Raw genomic sequence first — 26,273 nt, forward strand, 5'->3', positions numbered from 1 at the left:
GTTTTGATTCATAAACTTTCAACCTATTCTTTCTGAATGTTTTAACTCAGTTTTTAAAAAGGCATAATTAACCTCTCCAGCATTCCCATATCAGACAGAAAGATCTGAGCTACTCTTTCTGGTTTCTCTGCATTAAAATTCCTAGTTTTTATTCAGTGTGCTTATATAGAGAGAACTGACAGCTAGATAGTCTTCATTTCTTTTCTCTCTCCACCAGCTTTCTCTATCAACCGCTTTTGCAAATAATCTTAATCATCATCCGTAATAGTCTGCTCAAGAAAACAGGCCAGGACTTCTCTGGCAGTCTAGCAGCTAAGAATTCATCTTGCAATGAAGGAGATGCGGGGGTTCAATCCCCGATTAGGGAACTAAGATCCCACATACTACAGAGTGCAGCGAAAAAAAAAAAAAGCCACTTGAACACAATGGCTGTTAAATGTTAATTTCTCTAACACCAGTCGCTATTTACAGTGACTTGGCATAGCAGCCTGGTGAGATTTCCCTTTCTTTAAAAAGCTAACAATAAACCAAAACTTTAGACAAGAAAAAGAACAAATTAACACTCATAAATTAAGACTTTAGTTTTATCATCAAATGATAAAAAGTGAATTCCTTACAAAATGAAGACAAATATCAGCATCTTAAATTTATATACTTCCTGTATACACACTGGTCCACAATGTGGTTAGCAGTCTCATGAGGCAGAATAGGAAGTGGTAATATTGATGAAATTATGTATAGTCTAAGTGAGAATGAGATTAATTTCCAAATATAGCAACATGGCAAATAAACAAAGAAGTAATGATCAAAATACAATTCAATTTTTCTCTTTCTAAACAAATGTTTTAATCACTAAGCCATATTACTTGCCAGTGAGAAACACTGGAAGAAATATCAGAATATCAGAAACTAAGAAAATATGAAAGTAAAGAATCCTAAAACAAGTGCTTTTAAATAAATACAGCTTGCTGAAACACTAATAAAGTATGCCACAATGTTTCCTGCCTCCTTCCAAGCAGGGGTCATATAGATAGTGAACATGAAAAAAATATCTGCTATATTAAGATAGAATATCATTAGATTGAACTGATAAAAATACCTAAAAGGATAAGAATACTAGAACTTGGATACAAGATTAAAGCATCTTATGCAACATTTAACACGATGAGATGTTGTAATAGAGAAAATATGTAGGGGTATATTTAGGGGTAATTCAATTTTCTCATTCAGAATAAAAGATGAAACTCATCCATCTCTAACATAATGACCATCTTTATACTAAATGTAATTAATTCCAAAATTTGATAAACACTGCTTTCATTTAGCGTGCTATCCTTTCTTTTAAGCAAGCTGTTAACTTAAATGTACAACTAATGAAACTCAAAATTCTCATAATCAACCACATCACCCTGTAATATGCATAATGTATTCCGTTTTCAATAATGTAGACTTGGAGTTCTCTGGTGGCCTAGTGGTTAGGATTCTGGGCTTTCACGGCCGTGGCCTGGGTTCAGTCCGTGGTCAGGAAACTGATATCCCACAAGTCATGAGACACGGCCAAAAAGTAATAGTAATGTAGACTCGTATAAGCATATACTTGAGGGTTACACAAGTTAATTAAAATACTCTCAACTCTATAAAGGCAAAATGGGTTAATTACATCAGTTATAATGATGACTATTAGATTAGGAATTAGAAGTACTAGAATTTTTGTCAGTCAAGGAATGGCTCTGACATAATCATAGTTTCCTGTCTCTCCTCACTTACTTTGTTCATCATCAATGAAACGCAGTTGCATTTAGACATCAGTTTAAGACTAAGAAGAGAAGAAAACAAATAAAAGGCAAGGGACTGATTCTGCCATTTAAAAAATAGATGAGATCACGTAGAAAGAGAAGAAAAGAATAGACAAAATCAACTTAATTTTTAATGAAATAAATTGTAAGGTTTTATTGATAACAATAACTAATGCCATTCTTTTTCAGAGCAGAATACTTAAGTATCCTAAATCTTTTGGTCACATAGAAATTCTCTCTAACTCTTCAAAAAACAGTCACAAGCTGACAGAACTGTATAAAGCAGGTTTTCATTAATCCACAAAGAACTGCTGAAGCTAGAATGAAAAAAAGAGAGAAACACTACAGTCCAAGGGGTTGTCATAACTCAAACATGTTATTCTTTGCATGAAAGTCTAAGATACTGATTGAATGATGTTGTAGGGCATAACTGCACAATTCTCAAGTTTAGAGAAGTATAAGTCTGGAATTACTGCATTTTCAGGAGGAGAATAAAGCATGTACATTATTGAGCCAAGGAAAAGTTTCATACTATGAAGACTAATAACACTGGTTACTAGCCTTTCCCAGGTGTGTGTAATTTTATCAGTAACACCAAAAAGTAGAAGCCATAACCCTTCAGAGTGGAAGGTTACACTTAATGACTTCTAATGTCACAATTCCAAAGTTCTACAATGCTACTTAACTGTCAGTGAATGTACAGCTACAATGGTAATCATCAAGTTCATTTTCTTTGGAATTTACACAATACTTGCCACTCTATTAAGCATGAGGAATGGAAACAAATTTCAAACTGCCCTTGAAGAAGCTGAGGAAATTAACTAACCTAAAATAAAATCACGAGAAGAAAACTCTTAACAACTAAATATCAGCTGATCTGAACTCCACAGAAACAATGTCACAAAAAGATGGACAAGCTAGTTTTAAAAGATCAAAGAGACACAACTGAAAGCTATGTGATCTTTAACTTGGTGTAGGTTGGGCAAATAGCTAAAAAGGCCATTATTAGGCAACAGGGGAAAATACGGTGTCAAATTTCTTGAGTGATAATGATATTGTGGTTATGTATAAGGATTTCCTTGGTCTTGGGAAATGCTTATTCTATTATTCCAATATATTATAATATGCTCACTCTAAAATTTTTAAGTGTTACTTCTCTCTCACTTCAAGGTAAGGAATTAACAATTTGGAACATCTCTTCCACACTTTAATGTTTATCAAACTAAGCACACAAAACCAAGACATTGTATCCCAAGAGAACAGTGACTATGTCCTTTTACTTTTCATCATTAATTTGTAATCCAAGCTCCTAATAAAGTATTTGGCACAGAGTGGTCTCTCAATAAGTACTTGCTGATGTTCAATTCATTAATGTAGCACGACTTTTTTTAAAACTTTACACTGTAAATATTTTACGTCAATATCATTAGGAGCTACATTACAGTCCATGCTTACAGATGATTCAAAATGTGTTATCAACAACAGACATTACAGCTAGTTGTTACTAATTTCTCATCATCACAAACATGGCAGTAAATATATATATGAAAAAAGCAGATTTAAGGACACATATGTGCATGCACATATCCACAGCATTTCAATTAAAGCTATTAAATTTTTTTACACTTATTCTTCACTTTGCTTTAAATTCTCATAAATTTATACATATATATAAAAAACCTAATGTAACAGACTGCAATCTAACTTTTAAAATTCTTTTTTATCTGGTAAAATACAAAAGAAATTTTATTTATTTAACATGTTCCCCAAGCACAAAAAGTCAGAAAGAAAGAATCTTACCATTCTTGCTGACATCCAGTTCCCTGAGATTAATGAGATTTGCAATAGATGCTGGTAATGCTGTTAAATCATTATCTGGCAAACTCAGTTTGTGTAGAGACTGACAGTTAAAAAGTTGCTGTTGAAACAAGGTAGAGAAGGATTTTGATTATTCCTTCAGTTTCCTTAAATATTTCATTTATTAACCTTTAGAAAGACAAATATTATCAATGTCATTAAAACTGAATGAATTATACCTACACACATACCAGAGAAGACCTCTTATTATTTTATGCTATTACAATTTTATGCTGAATACGATTGGACTATTCAGAATGATTTATATCCTCACACTCCTACCCTGGGCAAAATGCATTTAACAAAATCTAGCATATGGTGTATTTTCTGTTAGAGTCATAAGAAATAAGTGGCTACTAAATACAGTAAACTAAAAGGGCTTCCCCAAGAGCTCAGATGGCAAAGAATCTGCTTACAATTCAGGAGTCCCAGGTTCAATCCCTGGGTCAGGAAGATCCCCTGGAGAAGGCAATGGTACCCACTCCAGTATTCTTGACTGGAGAACTGCATGGACAGAGAAGCCTGGGGGGCTATGGTCCACAGGATAGCAAAGAGTCGGACACAACTGAGCAACTAACCCTTTCACTTTCACTTTGGATTTTATGTTTCAAGCATCCTTATTCCAAAATGTAAGTTTATCAGTTATATTTATATAAATTCAAATATGTAAAATTGGTTTTAAATGAATTAAAATATAGAACCCTGATTTGAGAGAAAAATAAAATACGGGAGCAAACATACTTTTATGCTAAAGTCACAATAATGAAAATGTGACTTAAATATATTTAACCAAAGGCAGTAAGTACGTGGGCGACTTCTAAGCTTCATACCAAACAAACAAACAAAAAAAAACCTCTGCAGAGTACAGAGCATTTTTAGGGTACTGAAAATACTATGCTTGATTGCAGAACAATTAATACATGTCATTATATGCATTATGCTATCCACAGAATGCACAACACCAAGAGCAAACCATAACGTAAACTATGGACTTGGGTGATTATGATTTTTCAACACAGGTTCATCAGTTCTAACTACTGTGGTGGTTTAACCACTCTGGTACCAAAGCGGGGATGTTGGTAACGGTGGAAGCCATGCATGTGTGGGGACAGGTTACATATTTGGTAAACCTATGTGCATGTGTTAGTCACCAGGTCACGTCTAACTCTTTGTGACCCTACGGACTGTAGCTGGCCAGGCTCCTCTGTCCATGGAATTCTCCAGGCAAGAATACTAGTGGGTTGCCATTCCCTTCTCCAGGGGATATTCCCGATGACCCACGGATTGAACCTGGGTCTCCTACACTGCAGACAGATCCGTTACCATCTGACCACTATGTGGCCTTGGGAAACTCTATACTCGCCTCTTAGTTTCGCTGTGAATCTAGAATTGCTCTGAAAAGTAAAGTCTTTGGGAAAAACCAAAGCTGTCTGCAGGATGGCACGGGATAAATGCTATTTAAGGAGAGCATTCTCCCAAAAATGGAAAATTGCTAGGCATGGTAAGTGATTCAGGTATTTGCACTATCACAGCATCCCTCTCTCTTTTCAACACAGTCCCCAGAATGAGACCTCACTGGTGGTAATTAGAAGATGGGACCAATTTTGGTCTTCCATTTTCTCTAGGAGACCTAGCTAAGGAAGATAAATTCTCCGCTGAAAAACAACATGCAAGGAAACAGTCAATCACAAAGTACCCTATCACAACCTAGGGCGGAAATTCATGAACATGCAACTCACAACTTCTAATATTTTATCCACAGCTATATAAAGATTTCTTTATAAGGCAATCTCAGATGGTGCTGGCTTTCAGAATGATTTTACTACTATACTAGCCACCCAAACAGCAACTCTTTCAAATCAATGCTGCCATCCAGGATGTATATAAACACACACATAAATCTAAAACAAATATTTTATGTTACAATAGATACATGCAACACTCTATTTTTTACTCTATGATAGTTAGGGTTACCAAATAAAATACAGGATGCCTGGTAAAACTTGAAGTTCAGACAAACAATAATTTTTTAGTGAGAGAGATGTCCTATACACTGCATGAAACACACTTATACTAAAAAATTACTATTTATTTGAAATTTGCAATTTAATTGGATGTCTTGTATTTTTTGTCTTCTAAATCCACCAGCCCAAATAAAGAGTTTATTTTTTGGAAATGCCCCATATATTGAATTGATTTTTATGAGTCACTAATGAGTCTACACCCACAGCTTAAAAAACACTGTTGTTTGGGTGGTAAAACTATTGCAACTTTCTCTGCAAAAATAAGAAACTGAGTAGGGGATGAAGCCGGGTTAGAATTTAAGGAAAAAAGAGAAGTAACAACTAAAACATTTTAGCAAGCAAGTTGTTAATGGGAGAGGATGTGTCATGTCAACAAACCAACTTTCTCCTGCTAGTTGTTCCTACATTTCAGAAATATTAAGTCTTCCAAAGCCTTTCCAAACAAAACTGAAATGGGGAAAACAGAATAGCACCTCTGCAAAGCTGTTAAAAAAACAAAATTCTGACATGATAACTAAAAGGACAATTTATCTTCAATTACTATAATGTAGATCAAGGTCTCATGGAAACTAGAAAAACATTAATTTCAATTCTTTGTCTAGGTAAATCTGTTGGCTGCAGAAACTGTAGTGTCTTATTATCTACCTTGGGCTTCCCTGGTAGCTCAGCTGGTAAAGAATCCACCTGCAATGCAGGAAACTCCAGTTTGATTCCTGGGTCAGGAAGATCCCCTGGAGAAGGGAACTGCTACCCACTCCAATACTCTGGCCTTGAGAATTTCATGGACTGTATTATATAGTCCATGAGGTCACAAAGAGTTGGACATGACTGAGTGACTTTCACTTCACTATCTACCTTAGTGGCTCTAATAAGACAGGAATTAAATATAAATTTTTAAATTATTTGCATAAATAAGCAATTAACTTGAAAAGATAAAGGTTAAAAATTCAATTTAAAAAATTTGAATTCTGTTACATATCCTAAAGATGAAATTAAACCAAGACGGGGGCAATAATATGTATCAGCATTATGGCAACATTGGGAATATCATATTTCTAGGCATAAAAATAACCAAAGGCAATTATTGAAAGACCAGATTAACATACTTTTGGAAGCTCTTCAATCTGATTAGCATCTAAGTAGAGCTCCTCCAAAGTTTTCTCAAAAGTGAAAATCTCTTTGGGAACCTGTTCCAAACTGCAATGAGAATAATCAAGAGTAGTGACAGTCTCCTCTTCTCCTCGAAGACAACGACATGGTACCAACCGCACAAATAAACTTCGTTTTGTAGTCATTTTTAGACACTGAAATATGCAAACAAAAATAAGTTTAGTAAAAGCATTATAACAATTGTTCAAAACAAACTAAACATCACAGATAAATATTCCCTTCTGTAAGCACACTCAACAGAATGCATTTACACTGCTTTCCTATCAAATTTCATATATTTGTTGTTGTTGTTCAGTCACTAAGTCCTATCTGACTCTTTTGTGATCCCATGGACTACAGGATGCCAGGCTCGCCTGTCCCTCACCATCTCCTGGAGTTCACTCAGATTCATTCATGTCCATTGAGTCAGTGATGCTATCCGCACATCTCATCCTCTGCTGCCCCCTTCTCCTTCTGCCCAGCAACAGGGTCTTTCCCAATGAGTTGGCTCTTTGCATCAAGTGACCAAAGTATTGGAGCTTCAGCTTCAGCATCAGTCCTTGCAATGAATACTCAGGGCTGATTTCCTGTAGGATTGACTAGTTTGAACTTGCAGTCCAGGAGACTCTCAAGAGTCTTCTCCAACATCACACTTCAAAAGCATCAATTCTTCAGTGCTCAGATTTCTTTATGGTCCAACTCTCACATGACCACTGGAAAAACCACAGCTTTGACTATCCATGCCTTTGTTGGCAAAGTGATGTCTCTGCTTTTTAATATGCTGTCTAGGTTGGTCACAGCTTTCCTTCCAAGGAGCAAGTGTCTTTTTCATGGCTACAGTCACTGTCCACAGTCAATCTGGAACTCAAGGAAAAAAAAATGTCTGTCACTGCTTCCACACTTCCCCCTTCTATTTGTCATGAAGTGATGGGACTGGATACCATGATCTTAGCTTTTTTAATGTTGAAGTTTTAAGCCAGCTTTTTCACTCTCCTCTCTCACATTCATCAACAGGCTCTTTAGTTTCTCGTCACTCTCTGCCATTATGCTGGTATTATCTGCATATCTGAAGTTGTTGATATTTCTCCTGGCAATCTAGCTTGATATTCTAGCTTGATTCTAGCTTGATATTCATCCAGCCCAGCATTTTGCATGATGTACTCTGCAGAAAAGTTAAATAAGCAGGGTAACAATATACAGTCTTGTCTGATTACTTTCCCAATTTTGAACCAGTCTGTTGTTCCATGTCCAGTTCTAGCTATTGGTTCTTGATCGGTTTCTCAGGAGGCAGGTAAAGTAGTCTGGTATTTTCATCTCTAAGAATTTTCCACAGTTTGTTGTGATTCACAGTCAAAGGCTTTAGCATAGTCAATAAAGCAGAAATAGATGTTTTTCTGGAATTCCCTTGCTTTCTCTATGATCCAACAAATGTTGACAATTTGATCGCTGGTTCCTCTGCCTTTTCTAAATCCAGCTTGTACATCTGGAAGCTCTTAGTTCACATACTGCTGCTGAGGCCTAGCTTGGAGGACTTTTGAGCATAATCTTCCTAGCATGTGAAATGAGCACAATTACACTGTAATTTGAATGTTGTTTGGGACTGGAATGAGAACACATTTTCCAGTCTGGTGGCCACTGCTGAGTTTTCCAAATTTGCTGACATATTGAATGCAGCACTTTAACATCATCTTCTTTTAGGATCTGAAATAACTCAGCTGGAATTCCATCACCTCCATTATCTTTATTCGTAGTAATGCTTTTTAAGGCCCACTTCACTTCACACTCAAATTTATAGTGAATTTAAAAATAAACTCCAGCACTTTGTACTTCACAAAATGATCATAAAAGTAACCATTTGTTGTTGTTGTTTGTTCAGTCACTCAGTTGTGTCTGAATCTTTTCAATCCCGTGGACTGCAGTACACCAGGCCTCCCTGTCCATCACCACCTCTTGGAGCTTACTCAAACTCATGTCCATTGAGTCGGTGATGCCATCCAACCATCTCATCCTCTGTCATTTTCTCCTCCATCAATCTTTCCCAGCATCAGGATCTTTTCTAATGAGTTGGCTCTTCACATCAGGTGGCCAAAGTACTGAAGCTTCAGTTTCACCATTAGTCCCTCCAATGAATATTCAGGGTTGATTTCCTTTAGGATTGACTGGTTTGATTTCTGTGCTGTCCAAAGGACTCTCAAGAGTCTTCTCCAACACCACAGTTCAAAGTAACCATTTATATGCTTCTAAAAGGACCACTTCAGAATGACACCTCCCTTATGGCAGAAAGCCAAGAGGAACTGAGGAGCCTCTTGATGAAAGTGAAAGAGGAGAGTAAAAAAGCTGACTTAAAACTCAACATTCAAAAAACTAAGATCATGGCATCCTATCCCATCATTTCATGGCAAACAGATGGGGAAACAATGGAAACAGTGACAGACTTTATTTTCTTGGGCTCCAAAATCACTGAAGATGGTGACCGCGGCCATGAAATTAAAAGCCGCTTGCTCCTTGGAAGAAAAGTTATGACAAACCTAGACAACATATTAAAAAGCAGAGACATTACTGTGCTGACAAAGGTCTGTCTAGTCAAAGCTATGGTTTTTCCAGTAGTCATGTATGGATGTGAGAGTTGGACCATAAAGAAAGCTGAGCACCAAAGAATTCATGCTTTTGAACTGCGGTGTTGGAAAAGACTCTTGAGAGTCCCTTGGACTGCAAGGTCATCCAGTCAGTCAATCCTAAAGGGAATCAACCCTGAATATTCACTGGCAGGACTGATGCTGAAGATGAAACTCCAATACTTTGGCCACCTTTCAAAGAACTGACTCATTGGAAAAGACCCTGTTGCTGGGAAAGATTGAAGGCAGGAGAAGGGGATGAGAGAGGATGAGATGGTTGGATGGCATCACTGACTTGATGGACATGAGTTTAAGCAAGCTCCGGGCGGGAGTTGGCGATGGACAGGGAAGCCTGGAGTTCTGCTGTTCATGGGATCGCAAAGAGTCAGACACAACTGAGCTACTGAATGGAACGGAAAAGAACTATACTTTATAAGTCTCCTCATCAACAAGAAAAACCCTAATATAACAAAGATATTTACTTAACTTCTGATTAAGAGCTGCTTCTTAAATAAGAACTTGACTATATGCAATTTTGAGTAGAAAAGTGGGAGTGTAAAGATATTTTCAGGTCTCTCTAACCAGCCCTTTAACTTTCCTGTAACTCTCCCACATCAAAATTCCAATCTATGCTAAGTATATTTTGTTTCAATTAATGTCATTCTTTTAATTTTTCTAAAGTTTACTAGAGAAGAAACCTGCTTCAATAAAGTGCAGACTTCATTATTTCAATCTAACTGGGGGAAAGATTCAATTCTGAATTAGTGAAAATCCTCAAGGCTATTAAGAACACATACATACATACAGAGGTTAATTCCAACTAGGAGGCTAACATTAGTTTACTAAAAAAAAAAAAAGCCCACCACAATAAAATAAGAATGACTTCTAATTAATGTTATCAATTCTCTGCAGAATAATAATAAATTCTTGCCTTAGGCAGAAGACTCCATTAGAGTATTAGATTACTTCTACCCAGAGCCAAGACTAGGTTGAAGCCAGTGAGGCAAATGCCTCAGACACAGTAAAACCCTTCAGTAATCAAATTAAATATTTTAATGCAACATTTTTGTAAAAAATCAAACTCCTGGAAAAATAATTCATTAATCCATGGTTAATTTAAAAATAAAGACAGAATCAGTATGACTAATTTTTCTCTTTTGCCTCAAGCTCCAACATGAATCTGCAAGGCACTGCTTCTAACTCATCAAATTATATCATATTCTTAAAAGTGCTTGACAGTAAGCTTAAGTAGTTCCCTAGCAAGTACAGAAAATAAAATCTGACTATTCTTACTTAATCACCATGTGCACCAGGCATTGTACTAAATTCTTCAAATAAACTATATGCTTATTCTCATTTCATCCTCATATATCTTAAGGCATATACTATTATCATCCCCATTTTCCATAAAGAAACTGATTCTGTACTCATACTGCACTACACTATTTCTCAATATATTAGGATATACTCATCTCAGAATTCAAGTATCAATAGGTCTTTACTACATACTCCTTTAGGGTTTACAGAGACAAACAACTGATGGGAGTTCAAGCCAAAATACGGTACTCGGAATACTTAGTGTTTTAAACTAAAGGAACTTGAGAAAATAGCAAAAGCAGGAAGGTCACTCTGATCTCTGTGCCTTTCCCCCCGAAACAGGTCATAAACATGTTTCTGTGAAAGGTGTCCTCTTTATACTAGAAGGTATCTCTAAAGACGAAGGGAGAGAAATTCTAATGAACAGGGCCTGCTAAATCTCCTCATTTACTACATTTACTCTTTGATCTATTGTATTTCTACACAACAGTCCACTTCATCAAACATCACATAAAAATACTCGTTTAACTGTTTCTTTGGGTCTTAATACTTAAACAAATGTATACATTTTTCTCCTATTAATCTGTCTCTGTCAGTTAAATTTTCAGACCCAGCCAGGAACCCTAACAGGAGGAAGGTAAAATTTTTCCTCCCTTACACTAATAATGTCAAACATCAACTGTTTCTATCTAAAATTTCTGTGTCATGGGGATGTAATGTACAGCATGGTGACTACAGCTAATAATACTGTATTGCATATTTGAAAGTTGCTAAGATAGTAGATTGAAAGCTCTTGCCACACACACACACACACACAAATTGCTTCTATGTATGGTGATGGATGGTTGCTAGACATATTATAAAGATCATTTTCCAATATATACAAATACTAATCATTATGTCATATACTTGAAACTAATGTAACATTATATGTAAACTATACTCAATAAAAAACAAAAAATTACTCTGTCAATAAAGTTTACTGCATATGCTTAACCTATGTTTATATGAAGGTGTATTTTACTCAAAATAAGCATTTTATTGATATTTAATCACTAAAGGGGAATTTAGCTTATACTTGTATGTTTAATGAGATAATGAAAAAAAGATTCTAAAAATGAATATACACTTTCTTTTTCAACTGATAATGACTAAGGGGGACACTTAAGAAAAATGGGGAAAAACTATATGCTTTGTCCAATATGGTAGACAGAGTGGCATTTTAACCTGAAAATTCAAATTAAATCAAACGAAACTTTAAATCTAGTTTCTCAGTCTCACTGACTATATTGTAAACACTCAGTACTCACAGGTGGCTAATGGATACCAAACTAAGAAAAGATAAGGAACATTTTTCTATTACTACAGAGACAGCACTAATATAATACTTCAAACTATTACTCTGGTTCATATTATAACTACAATATGCTTATATTTACATATGATAGTATTCAATAATTTACAAAATGTGGCCTTAAAAAATCCATTTTCCAGAAATCATAATGGATTTGAAAGCATAACTCCCAGCTGAGAATAATGGACATGACATGCTATTACCAAATACAATGATATAAGGGTGTGGGGATTTCCCTGGTGGTCCAGTGCTTGAGACTCCACACTCCTAAAAAAGAGAGCCTGGGTTCAATCCCTGGTCTGGAAATTAAGATCTCATGTGCTATACACAGTGGTCAGAAAAAAAGAAGAGTATGTTTATTTTAGTATATTATTTCAATCATATGTGCTGGGCACTTGAGGTAGAAGGCAATTTGCAGGGCAGAATAATTGCTAATGGAAGTAAGATGACCTCTAAGACGTTTCTGTAGTCCTAATCATACTGCAGAACTTCTCAGAAAAGAATGTGAATTCAGGGAAAAAAATTAGATACTTAGCTCTAGGAAACTGCAAAGAGTTTATATCTAAAATGAAAACTTTCAGAATTAAAACAAAACAGAACTTCCTGTGGACAGAGGCAGTGAAAAGAACAATTGAGACCTCTGAATAAATTCAGTGGTCCTTGAACAAATACAAAAATGGATCCTAATTTAGCAGACTAAATCTGCTGATTGATAAGAAAGGAGGAGGACCTTAATGAGGTCAGAGGAGGAAAGCACCACATGAGAGAGAAATGAGTAACGAAATCCAAAGAGATCCTCCCTTACACAATACTGCAAGGAAGGAAAGCACAAGGAGAAAGACTGACCTGATCTGAACAGGAAGTGATCCACACGGGGACTGTTCATTAAAATTTTAGTGTTCTGATTTAAGAGCCACTTTATAAATCAGGATTAAAACGGCATATACAAAAACAGTGGAGGAAGAGGTGCCAACCAAATAAAAGGCATAATAATAATGGAAACACTTTCTAACAAAAGAAATTAAAACTACTTACCACTGGGTTGAATTTATCTCCCTGATGTTTCTTAATTGAGCCAACATTCTATTAAAAACAAAAAAAGAAACAAAATTAACAATAAAAATAATCTTTATGACTTTAAGGACCATCTCTTCCAACTTATTTATCTCAAAATCTAAATTAAAATCCTCTATAATTCAGTCACATAAACTCACACACACAAAATCATTAATTTCTCAATAGTCATTGGATTTATTGTTCATAACACATTTGTAGACTATTGAGAGCCCTCACCTATATTAAGTAACAGATACCACTCTATCTACCATTAAAATCCCATTTATTTGAGCTTATTGAGAAATAATAAAAGTTTTCCCAAGCAAATAAACTCTAATCACCAATTATATTTAAAATTTAGTAGTTTTCGATGGTTCTTTGTGGCAAACACTGTTAGCTGCTTATCAGTCTTTTCTCTCTTTTCAGAAGTTTCTTTTATTCAAGGTGGTAATAGACCTAGCTAAATACCCACTTTTAGCTTTCCAAGAAGGGTGGACAGGTGACAGATGACACAGTTAAGCTCAATGACACATACTTAGAAGTCTACTTTGAGGGTAGAACGGTAGTGGATTCTGGAAAAACATCTGTTTCCTTATCTAGGGATGGGTGTGAACATGGTGACTATGAATCAACAAACATGAGGATTAAAAGCCTACCAATAAGGCTGATAAAATAGAAAGACAAAGCAAGCTGGGGTCTCTTAACAGCACTGCTGAGTAGCTGAGCCAATGCTAACCACAGAAATATCTGGATTTCTTGATGTATAAGAAAACCAAATCCTCTATTTGCTTAAACCACTGCTAGGTTTTCTGTACCTGAAACCAACACATTCCAAAACAGGACAGCCCCAAACCCAAAACAGCAGCATTAATTAAAAGTACATATATCATGAATAATCTTTTTCTTAAAAGCTCAGTGATATTAATAAATATGTGTTTCAGAATTCTAAAGGGTCACTCTAAATATATTAAACTATTTGTCTTTATAAAAAATTGTTTAAGACTGCTGAGTTAACTTTCTCTACAAATTCTACACGTAGCACATACCACAAAAAATACCTTCTGTGTATATCAAGCAAAGACGGCCACTTATTTTGTCACTCAACATACTCCCACATACGTGGTAGTCTGAAAAAATGGAACTGACAATGAACTGATGGAATATGGCTACAGAAGGAGGTTAGAGAGGAGAAAAGTTTGTATGTAGAGCCTTCAGTTTGAAACCTGAAAGCTGTCCTAGTGGGACCCTATGTCGACAGTTGCATGAGTATTCAGAGCGGAAAGAAATCCAAACTGAGACTGTAAGTTTGGAAGTTATCTGTTCAGAGATATTTGAAGTAATGAAATTAGGGACTTCCTTGGTGGCCCAATGGTTAAGAATCTGCCTTTTAATGCAGGGGACACAGATTCGATCCCTGGTCAGGGAACTAAGATCCCACATGCCACTGAGCAACTAAGCCCACATGCTCTGGAGGCCACAGATCCTGAGGGCCGCCAACTAAGACCTGACACAGCCAAATAAATAAATAAGCATTTAAAAATAAACAAAGTGATGAAATTACATGAAAGAATCAAGGGCATCAATGTGGAGAGAAGAGTACAGGTTCAAAAAGAAAGGAATGAAGGAAGAAAACAAATTCAATGGTTGAGCCCTGAGATACTATAAAAATACAGGTCATAAAGAAGAGAAGAGAACCAGCAAAGGACACTGAAGAGAGGCAGTGAGTCAAGAGAAAGCACCCCTCATTCGCCCAAAGTATGATATTCAAAAAGCTAAATGGAAAAAATTATTTCAAGGAGGAAGTTACCAATTATGTTAATAAGAACCTTAATTGCCATTGTTTAATAAGGTAAAGGTCACTGATTATCTTACTGAGGAGTAATAGAGACAAAATGCTGTTTGTAGGGGATTCAAGCAATAGAAGAAGGATAACATCATAGCAAATATAGACAATCCAGGAAGTTCAGCTATAAAGGACACTGAAAAAATACAGGAGTGAGACTGATGGTGAGTCAAGACTCACAGTAGTGGATGTGCAGGGAATAATCTAGTAAGAGAAAGACAGATTTTTATAACAGATTTGGAAAACCATTCATAGACCACCCCAACAAAGTTTCCAGCCAGTTAAAAGAAAAAAGCTGCTCATGGACCCAAAAGAAACCTTGGGTGCCACGGTACAGCTTAGGGTTATTTTTCAAAACTACAGATTACTGTAGCTTCTCCCTTCAGATACTGATTTAGAAGATTAGCAATAACTCAAGATTCTTTATCATAGAGAAAATGCTGATATGATTTTTTTTTCCTAACAGTTTCAACAATAATCCACAGTCATCTATACTCAAATTACCATCTTTTCCCCTTCCCATTCTTTTCTGATAAACTCTCATTTGGGAAATATTTCAAACTGAAAAGCGAAGTCACTATAAAAGTTTTTTAAAATATAGTATGTATACTTCCCTATGGATCTGAAGAGATCACAAGTTATACTTGGCTAGATTTAAGAGAAATCTTATGTTGGAATGATCTTTTTAAATAAAAGCTCACAAGTTAAAATGCACAACAAAGGCTCCTCAGGCATGCCCATAGCTATTAGATGGTATTTAGTTGTTCTGAAAGATTTTAGTTTAATCATGGCTCTCATACTTGCTAATCTGTATTTGATACAATCTGTGCTTAGTTCTGAGGAACTTTATGGACATTATTAACCCATTACCTGTAAGTACATGCTAGTAAACAACAAAAATAGTTATATGTAAAAGAATAAGAATAAAAAGGTAAGAAACTTATATAATGAAAAAAAAATACTGTAAACGGCACTTGATCCTGAAGGACGAAAACAACTATGTATAAAATGCACTATGTCTTACAACACATACAGCAAGAGACAAGGAAAGAAGGCTGCTAAAATAGATACACGTCACACTCTCAAGGTCAGCATTGCTGTCTGACCCCTGCTCAGTTCAGTTCAGTTCACTCAGTCATGTCTGACTTTTTGCATCCCATGAATTGCAACACGCCAGGCCTCCTTGTCCATCACCAACTCTGGAGTGTACTCAAACTCATGTCCATTGAGTCGGTGATGCCATCCAGCTATCTCATCCTCTGTCGTCCCCTTCTCCTCCTGTCCCCAATCCCTCCCAGTATCAGGGAGGGAGTCAACTCTTCGCATGAGGTGGCCAAAATATTGGAGTTTCAGCTTCAGCATCAGTCCTTCCAATGAACACCCAGGACTGATTTCCTTTAGGATGGACTGGCTGAACTTCCTTGCAGTCCAAGGGACTCTTAAGAGTCTTCTCCAACACCACAGTTCAAAAGCATCAATTCTTCAGCACTCAGCTTTCTTCACAGTCCAACTCTCACATCCATACATGACCACTGGAAAAACCATAGCCTTGACAAGATGGACCTTTGTTCGCAAACTAATGTCTTTGCTTTTTAACATGCTATCTAGGTTGGTCATAACTTTCCTTCCAAGCAGTAAGCGTCTTTTAATTTCATGGCTGCAGTCACCATCTGCAGTGATTTTGGAGCCCCCCCAAAATAAAGTCTGATACTGTTTCCACTGTTTTCCCATCTATTTCCCAGGAAGTGATGGGACCAGATGCCATGATCTTAGTTTTCTGAATGTTGAGTAGAAAGTTTCGTCTTGCCAGCAACATTACCCAAACAAACTTTTATATCAAACAATGGTTAGCATATATACGGTAAAAAAATCTTAACGTGGAACAAAGCAGTTGACATACATATTGAAGTTATAAGGCGTTCCCACATTTGCAGAAATTTCCACTTTTATGTTTTTACATAATTTACATAATAAAATAGACCTTTGGAGTATAGTTTGGCAAATGCATACATCCATATAACCAACAGCAATCAAGATATAAAATCTTTCCTTCACTCAAGAAAATTCCCATGTGCCACTTTCCAGTCAATACCCTCATCAAGACAACCTGTCCTAGATAAGAGTGCTAGGACATTTGTGTACAAGTATTATGAGAATGTAAGCTTCAGTTCTTGCAGATAAATAAAGCATAGTGAAACTGCTAGATCACAGTTCATAAAGAAAGCTGAGTGCCAAAGAATTGATGCTTTTGAATGGAGGTGTTGGAGAAGACTCTTGAGAATCCCTTGGACTGCAAGGAGATCAAACCAGTCAATCCTAAAGGAAATCAACGCTGAATATTCATTGGAAGGACTGACGCTGAAGCTGAAGTTCTAATACTTTGGCCATCTGATGCAAAGAACTAACTCTGGAAAAGACCCTGATGCTGGCAAAGACTGAAGGCAGGAGGAGAAGAGGATGACAGGATGAGATGGTTGGATGGCATCATCGACTCAAGGGACATGAGTTTGAGCAAGATCCAGGAGTTGGTGATGGATAGGGAGGCCTGGCGTGCTACAGTCCATGGGGTCGTAAAGAGTGGGACACAACTGAGTGACTGAACTGGAGTCTATAAGCATGTTTAATTTTATTCTTAAACAATAAACAAATCATTTTACAAAGTAGTTTTATCACTTACCACTCCCAGAGTTCCAATTAAATCCTCACCAAAACTTGATATTCTCAGTCTTTCTTAATCTTAACCTATGTAGTAGGTACAGATCAGTATCTCATTGTATTTTTGTTTTGCATTTTTCAGGACTGGAAAAGGTCAGTTTTCATTCCAATCCCAAAGAAAGGCAATGCCAAAGAATGCTCAAACTACTGCCCAATTGCACTCATCTCACATGCTAGTAAAGTAATGCTCAAAATTCTCCAAGCCAGGTTTCAGCAATACGTGAACCGTGAACTTCCTGATGTTCAAGCTGGTTTTAGAAAAGGCAGAGGAACCAGAGATCAAATTGCAAACATCCGCTGGATCATGGAAAAAGCAAGAGAGTTCCAGAAAAACATCTATTTCTGCTTTACTGACTATGCCAAAGCCCTTGACTGTGTAGATCACAATAAACTGTGGAAAATTCTGAAAGAGATGGGAATACCAGACCATCTGACCTGCCTCTTGAGAAATCTGTATGCAGGTCAGGAAGCAACAGTTAGAACTGGACATGGAACAACAGACTGGTTCCAAATAGGAAAAGAAGTGCGTCAAGGCTGTATATTGCCACCCTGCTTATTTAACTTATATGCAGAGTACATCATGAGAAATGCTGGACTGGAAGAAACACAAGCTGGAATCAAGATTGCCGGGAGAAATATCAATAACCTCAGATATGCAGATGACACCACCCTTATGGCAGAAAGTGGAGAGAAGCTAAAAAGTCTCTTGATGAAAGTGAAAGAGGAGAGTGAAAAAGCTGGCTTAAAGCTCAACATTCAGAAAAGGAAGATCATGGCATCCGGTCCTATCACTTCATGGGAAATAGATGGGGAAACAGTGGAAACAGTGTCAGACTTTATTTTTCGGGGCTCCAAAATCACTGCAGATGGTGACTGCAGCCATGAAATTAAAAGACGCTTGCTCCTTGGAAGAAAGGTTATGACCAACCTAGATAGCACATTCAAAAGCAGAGACATTACTTTGCCGACTAAGGTCCATCTAGTCAAGGCTATGGTTTTTCCAGTGGTCATGTATGGAAGTGAGAGTTGGACTGTGAAGAAAGCTGAGTGCCAAAGAATTGATGCTTTTGAACTGTGGTGTTGGAGAAGACTCTTGAAGAGTCCCTTGGACTGCAAGGAGATCCAACCAGTCCATTCTGAAGGAGATCAGCCCTGGGATTTCTTTGGAAGGAATGATGCTAAAGCTGAAACTCCAGTACTTTGGCCGCCTCATGGGAAAAGTTGACTCATTGGAAAAGACTCTGATGCTGGGAGGGATTGGGGGCAGGAGGAGAAGGGGACGACCGAGGATGAGATGGCTGGATGGCATCACTGACTCGATGGACATGAGTCTGAGTGAACTCCGGGAGTTGGTGATGGACAGGGAAGCCTGGCGTGCTGCAATTCACGGGGCTGCAAAGGGTCGGACACGACTGAGTGACTGAACTGAACTGAATTACAAAATGGCATAGCAGAGCCTTATCTGTACTTAGACCTCAGCTAGATAAGAAAGATACTGGACTTAAGTCTGACATGACACCCTAGTGAGAAGAGTGAAAAGATTTTGTATATGGGAAGAATGCATATTATTGTGCAAGAAGATACACTATATAAGAAAATAATTCTCCATGAGCATCTCACATTTCTGGGTTCTCTGAGCAATGTCATTTACAGCCAATTTAAGATGTTTATATAAGGATACATTCCAGATAATAACACTCAGCAACACTGAGACAGTTCAGCGTCTTCTCTCCAGAGATCGTTGTTCATTGTTTGGTCGTTCAATCATGCCCAGCCCTTTGTAACCCCATGGACTGCAGCACACCAGCACACCTTCCCTGTCCTTCACTATCTCCTGGAGTTTGCCCAAATTCATGTCTATTGAGTTGGTGATGCTACCTAATCACTTCATCCTCTGCTGCCAGAGAAGATTTGTTTAAATTCCAGAGTAAAGATAAGGTTTCTATCTCTCACTCTTCTGAGGAGAGGACAGGTCATGAGTGGTCCTACGTGTGGTCAGGTTTCCTAATTCAGGGTTCCCCTTCTGCAGTGCACACTACTACCTGTGCAGGTCCCATCCGACCCTCACTGTGAAGCCCTATGAGGATTCAGGCTCAAGTAACCGACACAAGTACTGCCCTGGTGGCTGCTTGCTTTCCAGGGAGTAATAAACCCTTTCTTTGTCTCTGGTTTGTGTTTTCTGGCAAGTTAACACAATAGCTTGTAAAGCGGGTAAAATCCCAGCCCCTTGACCTGAGATTTAACCACTCTGAATTAAGAAACATGGCCACAATGTCTTTCACCGCCAAGATTAAGAGATCCAGAGTCTACTTCCCCACTCCTTGAAATTGGGCTGACTGGAGGAGGAAATGGCAACCCATTCCAGTATTCCTGCCTGGGAAATCCCATGGACAGAGGAGCCTGGCAGGCTACAAGCCACCTGGGGTCACAAGAGAGTTAGAAATGACTTGGTGACTAAACAACAACAACGACTTGCTTATACCAACTCAATGTGACAGAAGTTAAGCAAACAACAGTGCCTCTGCCTCAAGATTTACTACTACTGCTTTTACCTTCTTTGAATGCAGCTCTGAGGACATGATGCCATAAAGAAGCCAGGGATAAAAGACCAAATGCTGATTCACAAGTTCAAGAGTTACTCAAATTGCTCTAAACATTAAGTTTACCAATTATACTGATTTTTTTCCAATGAGAAAATTTTACAATTTGTTCATTTACATGGGACATTTTACATTTCGCTCATTTCAGTTTTCTCTATATTTTCTGCCTTTTTATTCGTTTTGAATTTGTTTTTTTCTTAGGCTAAAACTTATTAAGTAATTGATTCTAATATTTTCTTCTTCAAGATTTAAAGCTATAAATTCTGAAGTTCACTTCATAAATTTTGATATGTTGTCTTTCCATTTGTTTAAAATGTTCATTTTCCATTTGATTTATTCTTTTAACCATGAGTTATTCAGAATCACCTTAATTTTAAAACATTCAGATTGGGAATTCTCTGACAATTCAGTGGTTAGGACTCTGAGCTTCCACTGCCAAGTGCCTGGGGTTCAACCCTTGGCCGGGAAACTAAGATCCCGCAAGCTTCATGGCATGGCTAAAAACAACAAAAAACACCACCATTCAGGGATCTCCTAATTCCATCACTTTACTGCAAATGGATGGGGAAACTACGGAAAAAATGAGAGACAATTTTGGGGGGCTCCCAAATCACCACAGATGGTGACTCCAGCCATGAAATTAAGAGACTCTTGCTCCTTGGAAGAAAAGCTGTGACCAACCTAGACAAACTATTAAAAAGCAGAGATATTGCTTTGCCAACAAAGGTCCGTCAAGTCAAAGCTACAGTTTTTCCAGTAGTCATATATGGATGTGAGAGCTGGACTATAAAGAAAAAGAAAGCTGAGCGCCAAAGAATTGATGCTTTTGAACTGTGCTGTTGGAGAAGACTCCTGAGAGTCCCTTGGACAGCAAGGAGATCAAACCAGTCAATCCTAAAGGAAATCAGTCCTGAATATTCTTTGGAAGGACTGATGGTGAAGCTGAAAACGCCAATACTTTGGCTACCTGATGCAAAGAACTGACTCCTTAGAAAAGACCCTGAAAGAAAGACTGAAGCCGTGAGAAGGGGACGACCGAGGATGACATGGTTGGATGGCATCACCAACTCAATAGACATGAGTTTGAGTAACCTCCAGGTGATGGACAGGGAGGCCTGGCATACTGCAATCGATGGGGGTCACAAAGAGTCGGACACAGCTGAGCGACTGAACTGAACTCTCATTTGTTACTGATTTCTAACTTAATTTCACTGTAGTCAAATAAAATATTATAATTTCAAGTCTTCCACAGTATGTTAAAGTTTTGATACCCTCACATGAGATCTACCTTGGTTTTTCATGTATATTTAAATGTCACATTCTGCATCTCTTGGGCTTAGTGTTCAAAAAAAGTCAGGTGAAACTGATCGACAGTGGTGTTCAAATCTTCCATACCCTTCCTAATTTATGGTATTCTTTTTCTACTAATTACTGAAACGTACTGAAATCTCCAAGTATAAATGTCTATTTCTCCTTTTATTTCTATCAAATTTTATTTCATGTATTCTGAATATCTTGTAAATATACATTTAGGGTTCTTATATCGTCTTGATAAATGGATCCTTTTATCATTATAAAATGTCCTTTTACTCCACTAATAGTCCTTGTTTTGAAGTATATTTTGCTATAACAACTTTCTTTTGACAAGTGTTAGCATACCTTTTCCCACTATTGCTTTAACCAAATTTGTCTTTAAACTGCCCATTTGTACAAAGCATATAGTTGGTTCTTGCTATTTTATCCAACCTGACAATTTCTATGTTTCGATGCTTGGCTTAGACCATTTGTATTTAATATAATTACTTGTATAATTTAAGTTTATTGCATTACTATATATTTTTAACTTGTTCTTTGTTCCTGTCTTCCTGCCTCCAAATATAGTTATTTTCCTATATAATCTCACTGTGTGTACTTTAAGTCATACACACACAACACATGTATTTTGGCTGCTCTACAAATGTACAGCACATATTCTTAATTCATCATAGTCCACCTTCAAATAATATACTATTCTAATTACGTATGTAATTTTATATATAACAAATGAAAAAGAGTATAATTTATTTGTTTATACTCATATTTCATGTTATGGTCATAAATTTTACTTCTATATATTATAAATCCCAGGGCTTCCCAGGTAGTGCAGAGATAAAGAATGTGCCTGCCAACACAGGAGACATAGAGTAGGAAATGGCAACCGACTCCTGTATTGCTGCCTGGAGAATTTCATGTCAGATGAGTCTGTCAGGCTACAGTCCACGGGGTCTCAAAGAGTTGGAAATACCTGAGTGTGCACACATGCACACACACACACATTCACTGTCATTTATATAAATTTGAAGACCAGAAAACAGACTTCCGAAATTTATTCACACATTCACCATTTCTTACAGTCTACTTCTTGTAACAGATTTGCTATCAAGTCCATTTGAGCAGTGTTTTTAAAGATACTGCATTTTTTAGTTCAAGAATTTGCATTTGCTATTTTTTCAAAGTTCCCATCACTCTCCTGAAATACTCAATCCCTCACATGTTATCCTGCTTTAAAATCACTGTCTCCTAACTCACTGACTCCTAACTTGTGGTTATCTAAGAAGTCTGTTAACTGTTTTCTCTTAATTATATAATCATATTTTCCTATTTCTTTTTATGTTTCATAATTTTTCATAGTATTCTAGATCCTTATAAAACGATGGTTGAGAAATGAATGTAAAACTGTTCTGTCAAGTTTTATTTATTTCTAAGAGAACCTATGCTCTTCTCTCAGTTAGGAGGCATGCATGCATGCTCAATCAGTCGCTCAGTCATGTCAGACTCTTTGCAACCCCATGGACTGCAGCCCGCCACGCTCCTTTGCCCATGGAATTTTCCAGGCAAGAATGCTAGAGTGCGTTGCCATTTCCTATTCTTGCGTTTCCTGTATTGGCAGGCAGATTCTTTACCATTGAGCTACATGGGAAACCCCTAGTTAGAATGAGTCACGGATAATTCAGATTTCTAACAGATGCAATTTGAGCTGAAACTGGCTGCAGCTTTCAGTTCTGCAGCTTTCAGACTGCAGCTTCAGTTGCTCAGTCGTGTCCGATTCTTTGCAACCCCATGGACTGCAGCATACCAGGCTTCCCTGTCCGTCACCAACTCCCGGAGCTTACTCAAAATCATGTCCATTGAGTCGGTGATGCCATCCAACCATCTCATCTTCTATCATCCCCTTCTCCTGCCTTCAATCAGAGTGAATTTTTCTGTCATCAATTCAATTCCCGACTTCTCATTCTCAACCACAGTCATGTCTTTGTGATCTTGTCAAAATCTGAGATAGGAAGAAATTGGGCTATAGTTCTACATATTTTGGGTTTGGTTTACCTTTAGATTCAACTCCAGCAGTGTCCCATAATTCAAGAACCATTAGAATTTGCAGATCTATACATTTCTTTAGGTTTTTCAACCCCTCCTGTACTCTCCTCTTTATTCAAGGCAGATAAAATTATCAGGCTTAATGATTTATTTTTGCTTTCAGGCTTTGTCAGATACCTACCCTTTCCCAAAAGCCCAGTGTCTCTTGAAGATTGGATGATTTATCTCAGCCCTTCAGTCTTTCCATTTACAGCATGTCATGCTTCATCCTATACTGAAACCAGGCTGGGAAACTGCCACACTCTTGACGCACCGATGAGAAGTTCATGTATTTCTGGAAATCAGTTCACCAAGGCTTCCTTGATTCCACTGATTTTTTGCTACCTCTAATTTTTTTTAATGCCATTTTTACTCTTTACAGGTTTTTCTTATTCTTACCGGGGGACCAGAAAGTTTTTGTGTGCTCCTATATTCGGAGAAGGCAATGGCACCCCACTCCAGTACTTTTGCCTGGAAAATCCCATGGATGGAGGAGCCTGGCAGGCTGCAGTCCATGGGGTCGCTAAGAGTCAGACACGACTGAAGTGACTTAGTAGCAGCAGTATATGCTAACTCGCATGACAGACTGAACAACACGCTACTAGAAGCAGAAAAGGAGATGGCCAGTGTAGATAAAACAATTCTGCTTATAGGTAAGACATTCCCATGGAAGAGATTCAGTCTGTTTCACCCTTTTGTGAAACAAATTTGGTAAAGGTAGAAGAAAAATCTTCAAAATTCTCCTCTATCTCAGATTAGAAGGAATTACAATTTACAAAACAAAAGAGGGCCTAATTATTCTTACAGAAAGGTCTTCATTCCACAATTAGAAAAAAGACTACAAATGCAAACATCCCAGACTGAATTGATTTATTTAACTCTGAAAACCTAACATCAGATCATTCTAAAATCAGAGGGAGGAAGTAGAGGGAGGTTTTAGTATGGCTCAGAACCAAACTTAGAGAAGGTGAAAACTGTGCCAAGAAAAGGAATACTGAAGGCCTGTGAGTAAATTTCAACTTTCTATACCACACAATTGGCTCCTTCAACAGCAGACCAATGAAAGCTGTGCACAGACACTGCAGAAACACGCGCCACAAACATATTCACAGTGATGTTGCTCTTGACGCGAGGAGTTGACTCTTGGCATTATTTCAAACCTAGAGATACTTCCTCATATAGCCTTGATCAGATTCTAAACTATTCCCAAACAGGAATAGTGGCAGGACTAATTTCCTTGTACTTATTCCCTTATTTCTCTTTACTTCCTGGTATTCATCTCTATGCCAGAGTAAATCCCAATCTTCTTAGATTCTGCTAATGACTTATAACAATTCCTTTTCCTTTGCAAACTCATTACACATAATTTGTAAGCCTTGATGGGTGCAGAACAAGATGGTCAAATAAACCAAAGAGAATGTTAATTCTCTGACATATCCTAAGAACCAACTGATTTTGACCACACACAGCAATATGAGACACTGAGTAGGTGTATTTTCCCTCTCATCTTTAAAGGATCTCCTCTGAAGATATCTCTCCAGTTATCAACCCATTTCTCAGCTCTCCTTTACAACAAAATTCCAAACAAGTTGTCTATATACACTCTAACCAATTATTTCATCAACTTTTCTCAAACTCACTCGAATCACACTTTTGTATCCCATCACTTCAATGGAAACTTCTTCCTAGGTCATTAATGGCCTCAGTTCAGTTCAGTTGCTCAGTCTTGTACAACTGTTTGCAAACCCATGAACTGTAGCACACCAGGCCTCCCTGTCCATTACCATCTCCCGGAGTTCATCCGAACTCATGTCCATTGAATCGGTGATGCCATCCAACCATCTCATCCTCTGTTGTCCCCTTCTCCTCCTGCCCTCAATCTTTCCCAGCATCAGGGTCTTTTCAAATGAGTCAACTCTTTGCATGAGGTGGCCAAAGTATTGGAGTTTCAGCTTCAGCATCAGTCCTTCCAATGAACACCCAGGACTGATTTCCTTTAGGATGGATTGGTTGGAGCTTCTTGCAGTCCAAGGGACTCTCAAGAGTCTTCTCCAACACCACAGTTCAAAAGCATCAATTCTTCAGCGCTTAGCTTTCTTTATAGTCCAACTCTCACATCCATACATGGCCACTGGAAAAACCATAGCCTTGACTAGATGGACCTTTGTTGACAAAGTAATGTCTCTGCTTTTTAATATGCTGTCTAGGTTGGTCATAACTTTTCTTCCAAGGAGTAAACGTCTTTTAATTTTATCGCTGCAGTCACCATCTGCAGTGATTTTGGAGCCCAGAAAAATAAAGTCTGACACTGTTTCCCCATCTATTTGCCATGAAGTGATGGGAGCAGACGCCATGATCTTCATTTTCTGAATGTTGAGCTTTAAGCCAACTTTTGCACTCTCCTCTTTCACTTTTATCAAGAGGCTCTTTAGTTCTTCTTCACTTTCTGCCATAAGGGTGGTGTCATCTGCATATGTGAAGTTACTGATATTTCTCCTGGCAATCTTGATTCCAGCTTGTGCTTCCTCCAGCCCAGCATTTCTCATGATGTACT

The 26,273-nt window shown here is 37.6% G+C and overlaps 1 protein-coding gene across 15 annotated transcripts in view; it reads right to left on the reverse strand.

Moving 5' to 3' along the window:
* ERBIN (erbb2 interacting protein) overlaps positions 1 to 26,273 on the reverse strand; it is a 128,139-nt gene that overhangs the window by 69,191 nt on the left and 32,675 nt on the right. For all 15 annotated transcript variants that reach the window (XM_069556282.1, XM_069556279.1, XM_069556276.1 and 12 more), the window contains exons 2-4: positions 13,148 to 13,195; positions 6,784 to 6,981; positions 3,597 to 3,714 (exon numbers count right to left, since the gene is read on the reverse strand). In XM_069556282.1, the coding sequence (XP_069412383.1) occupies positions 3,597 to 3,714; positions 6,784 to 6,972 (307 nt within the window). In that variant the 5' untranslated portion in view covers positions 6,973 to 6,981; positions 13,148 to 13,195. The remainder of the gene's footprint in view (positions 1 to 3,596; positions 3,715 to 6,783; positions 6,982 to 13,147; positions 13,196 to 26,273) is intronic.

The sequence above is a fragment of the Ovis canadensis genome, chromosome 16, assembly GCF_042477335.2.
Source record: "Ovis canadensis isolate MfBH-ARS-UI-01 breed Bighorn chromosome 16, ARS-UI_OviCan_v2, whole genome shotgun sequence".
Lineage (NCBI taxonomy): Eukaryota > Metazoa > Chordata > Mammalia > Artiodactyla > Bovidae > Ovis > Ovis canadensis.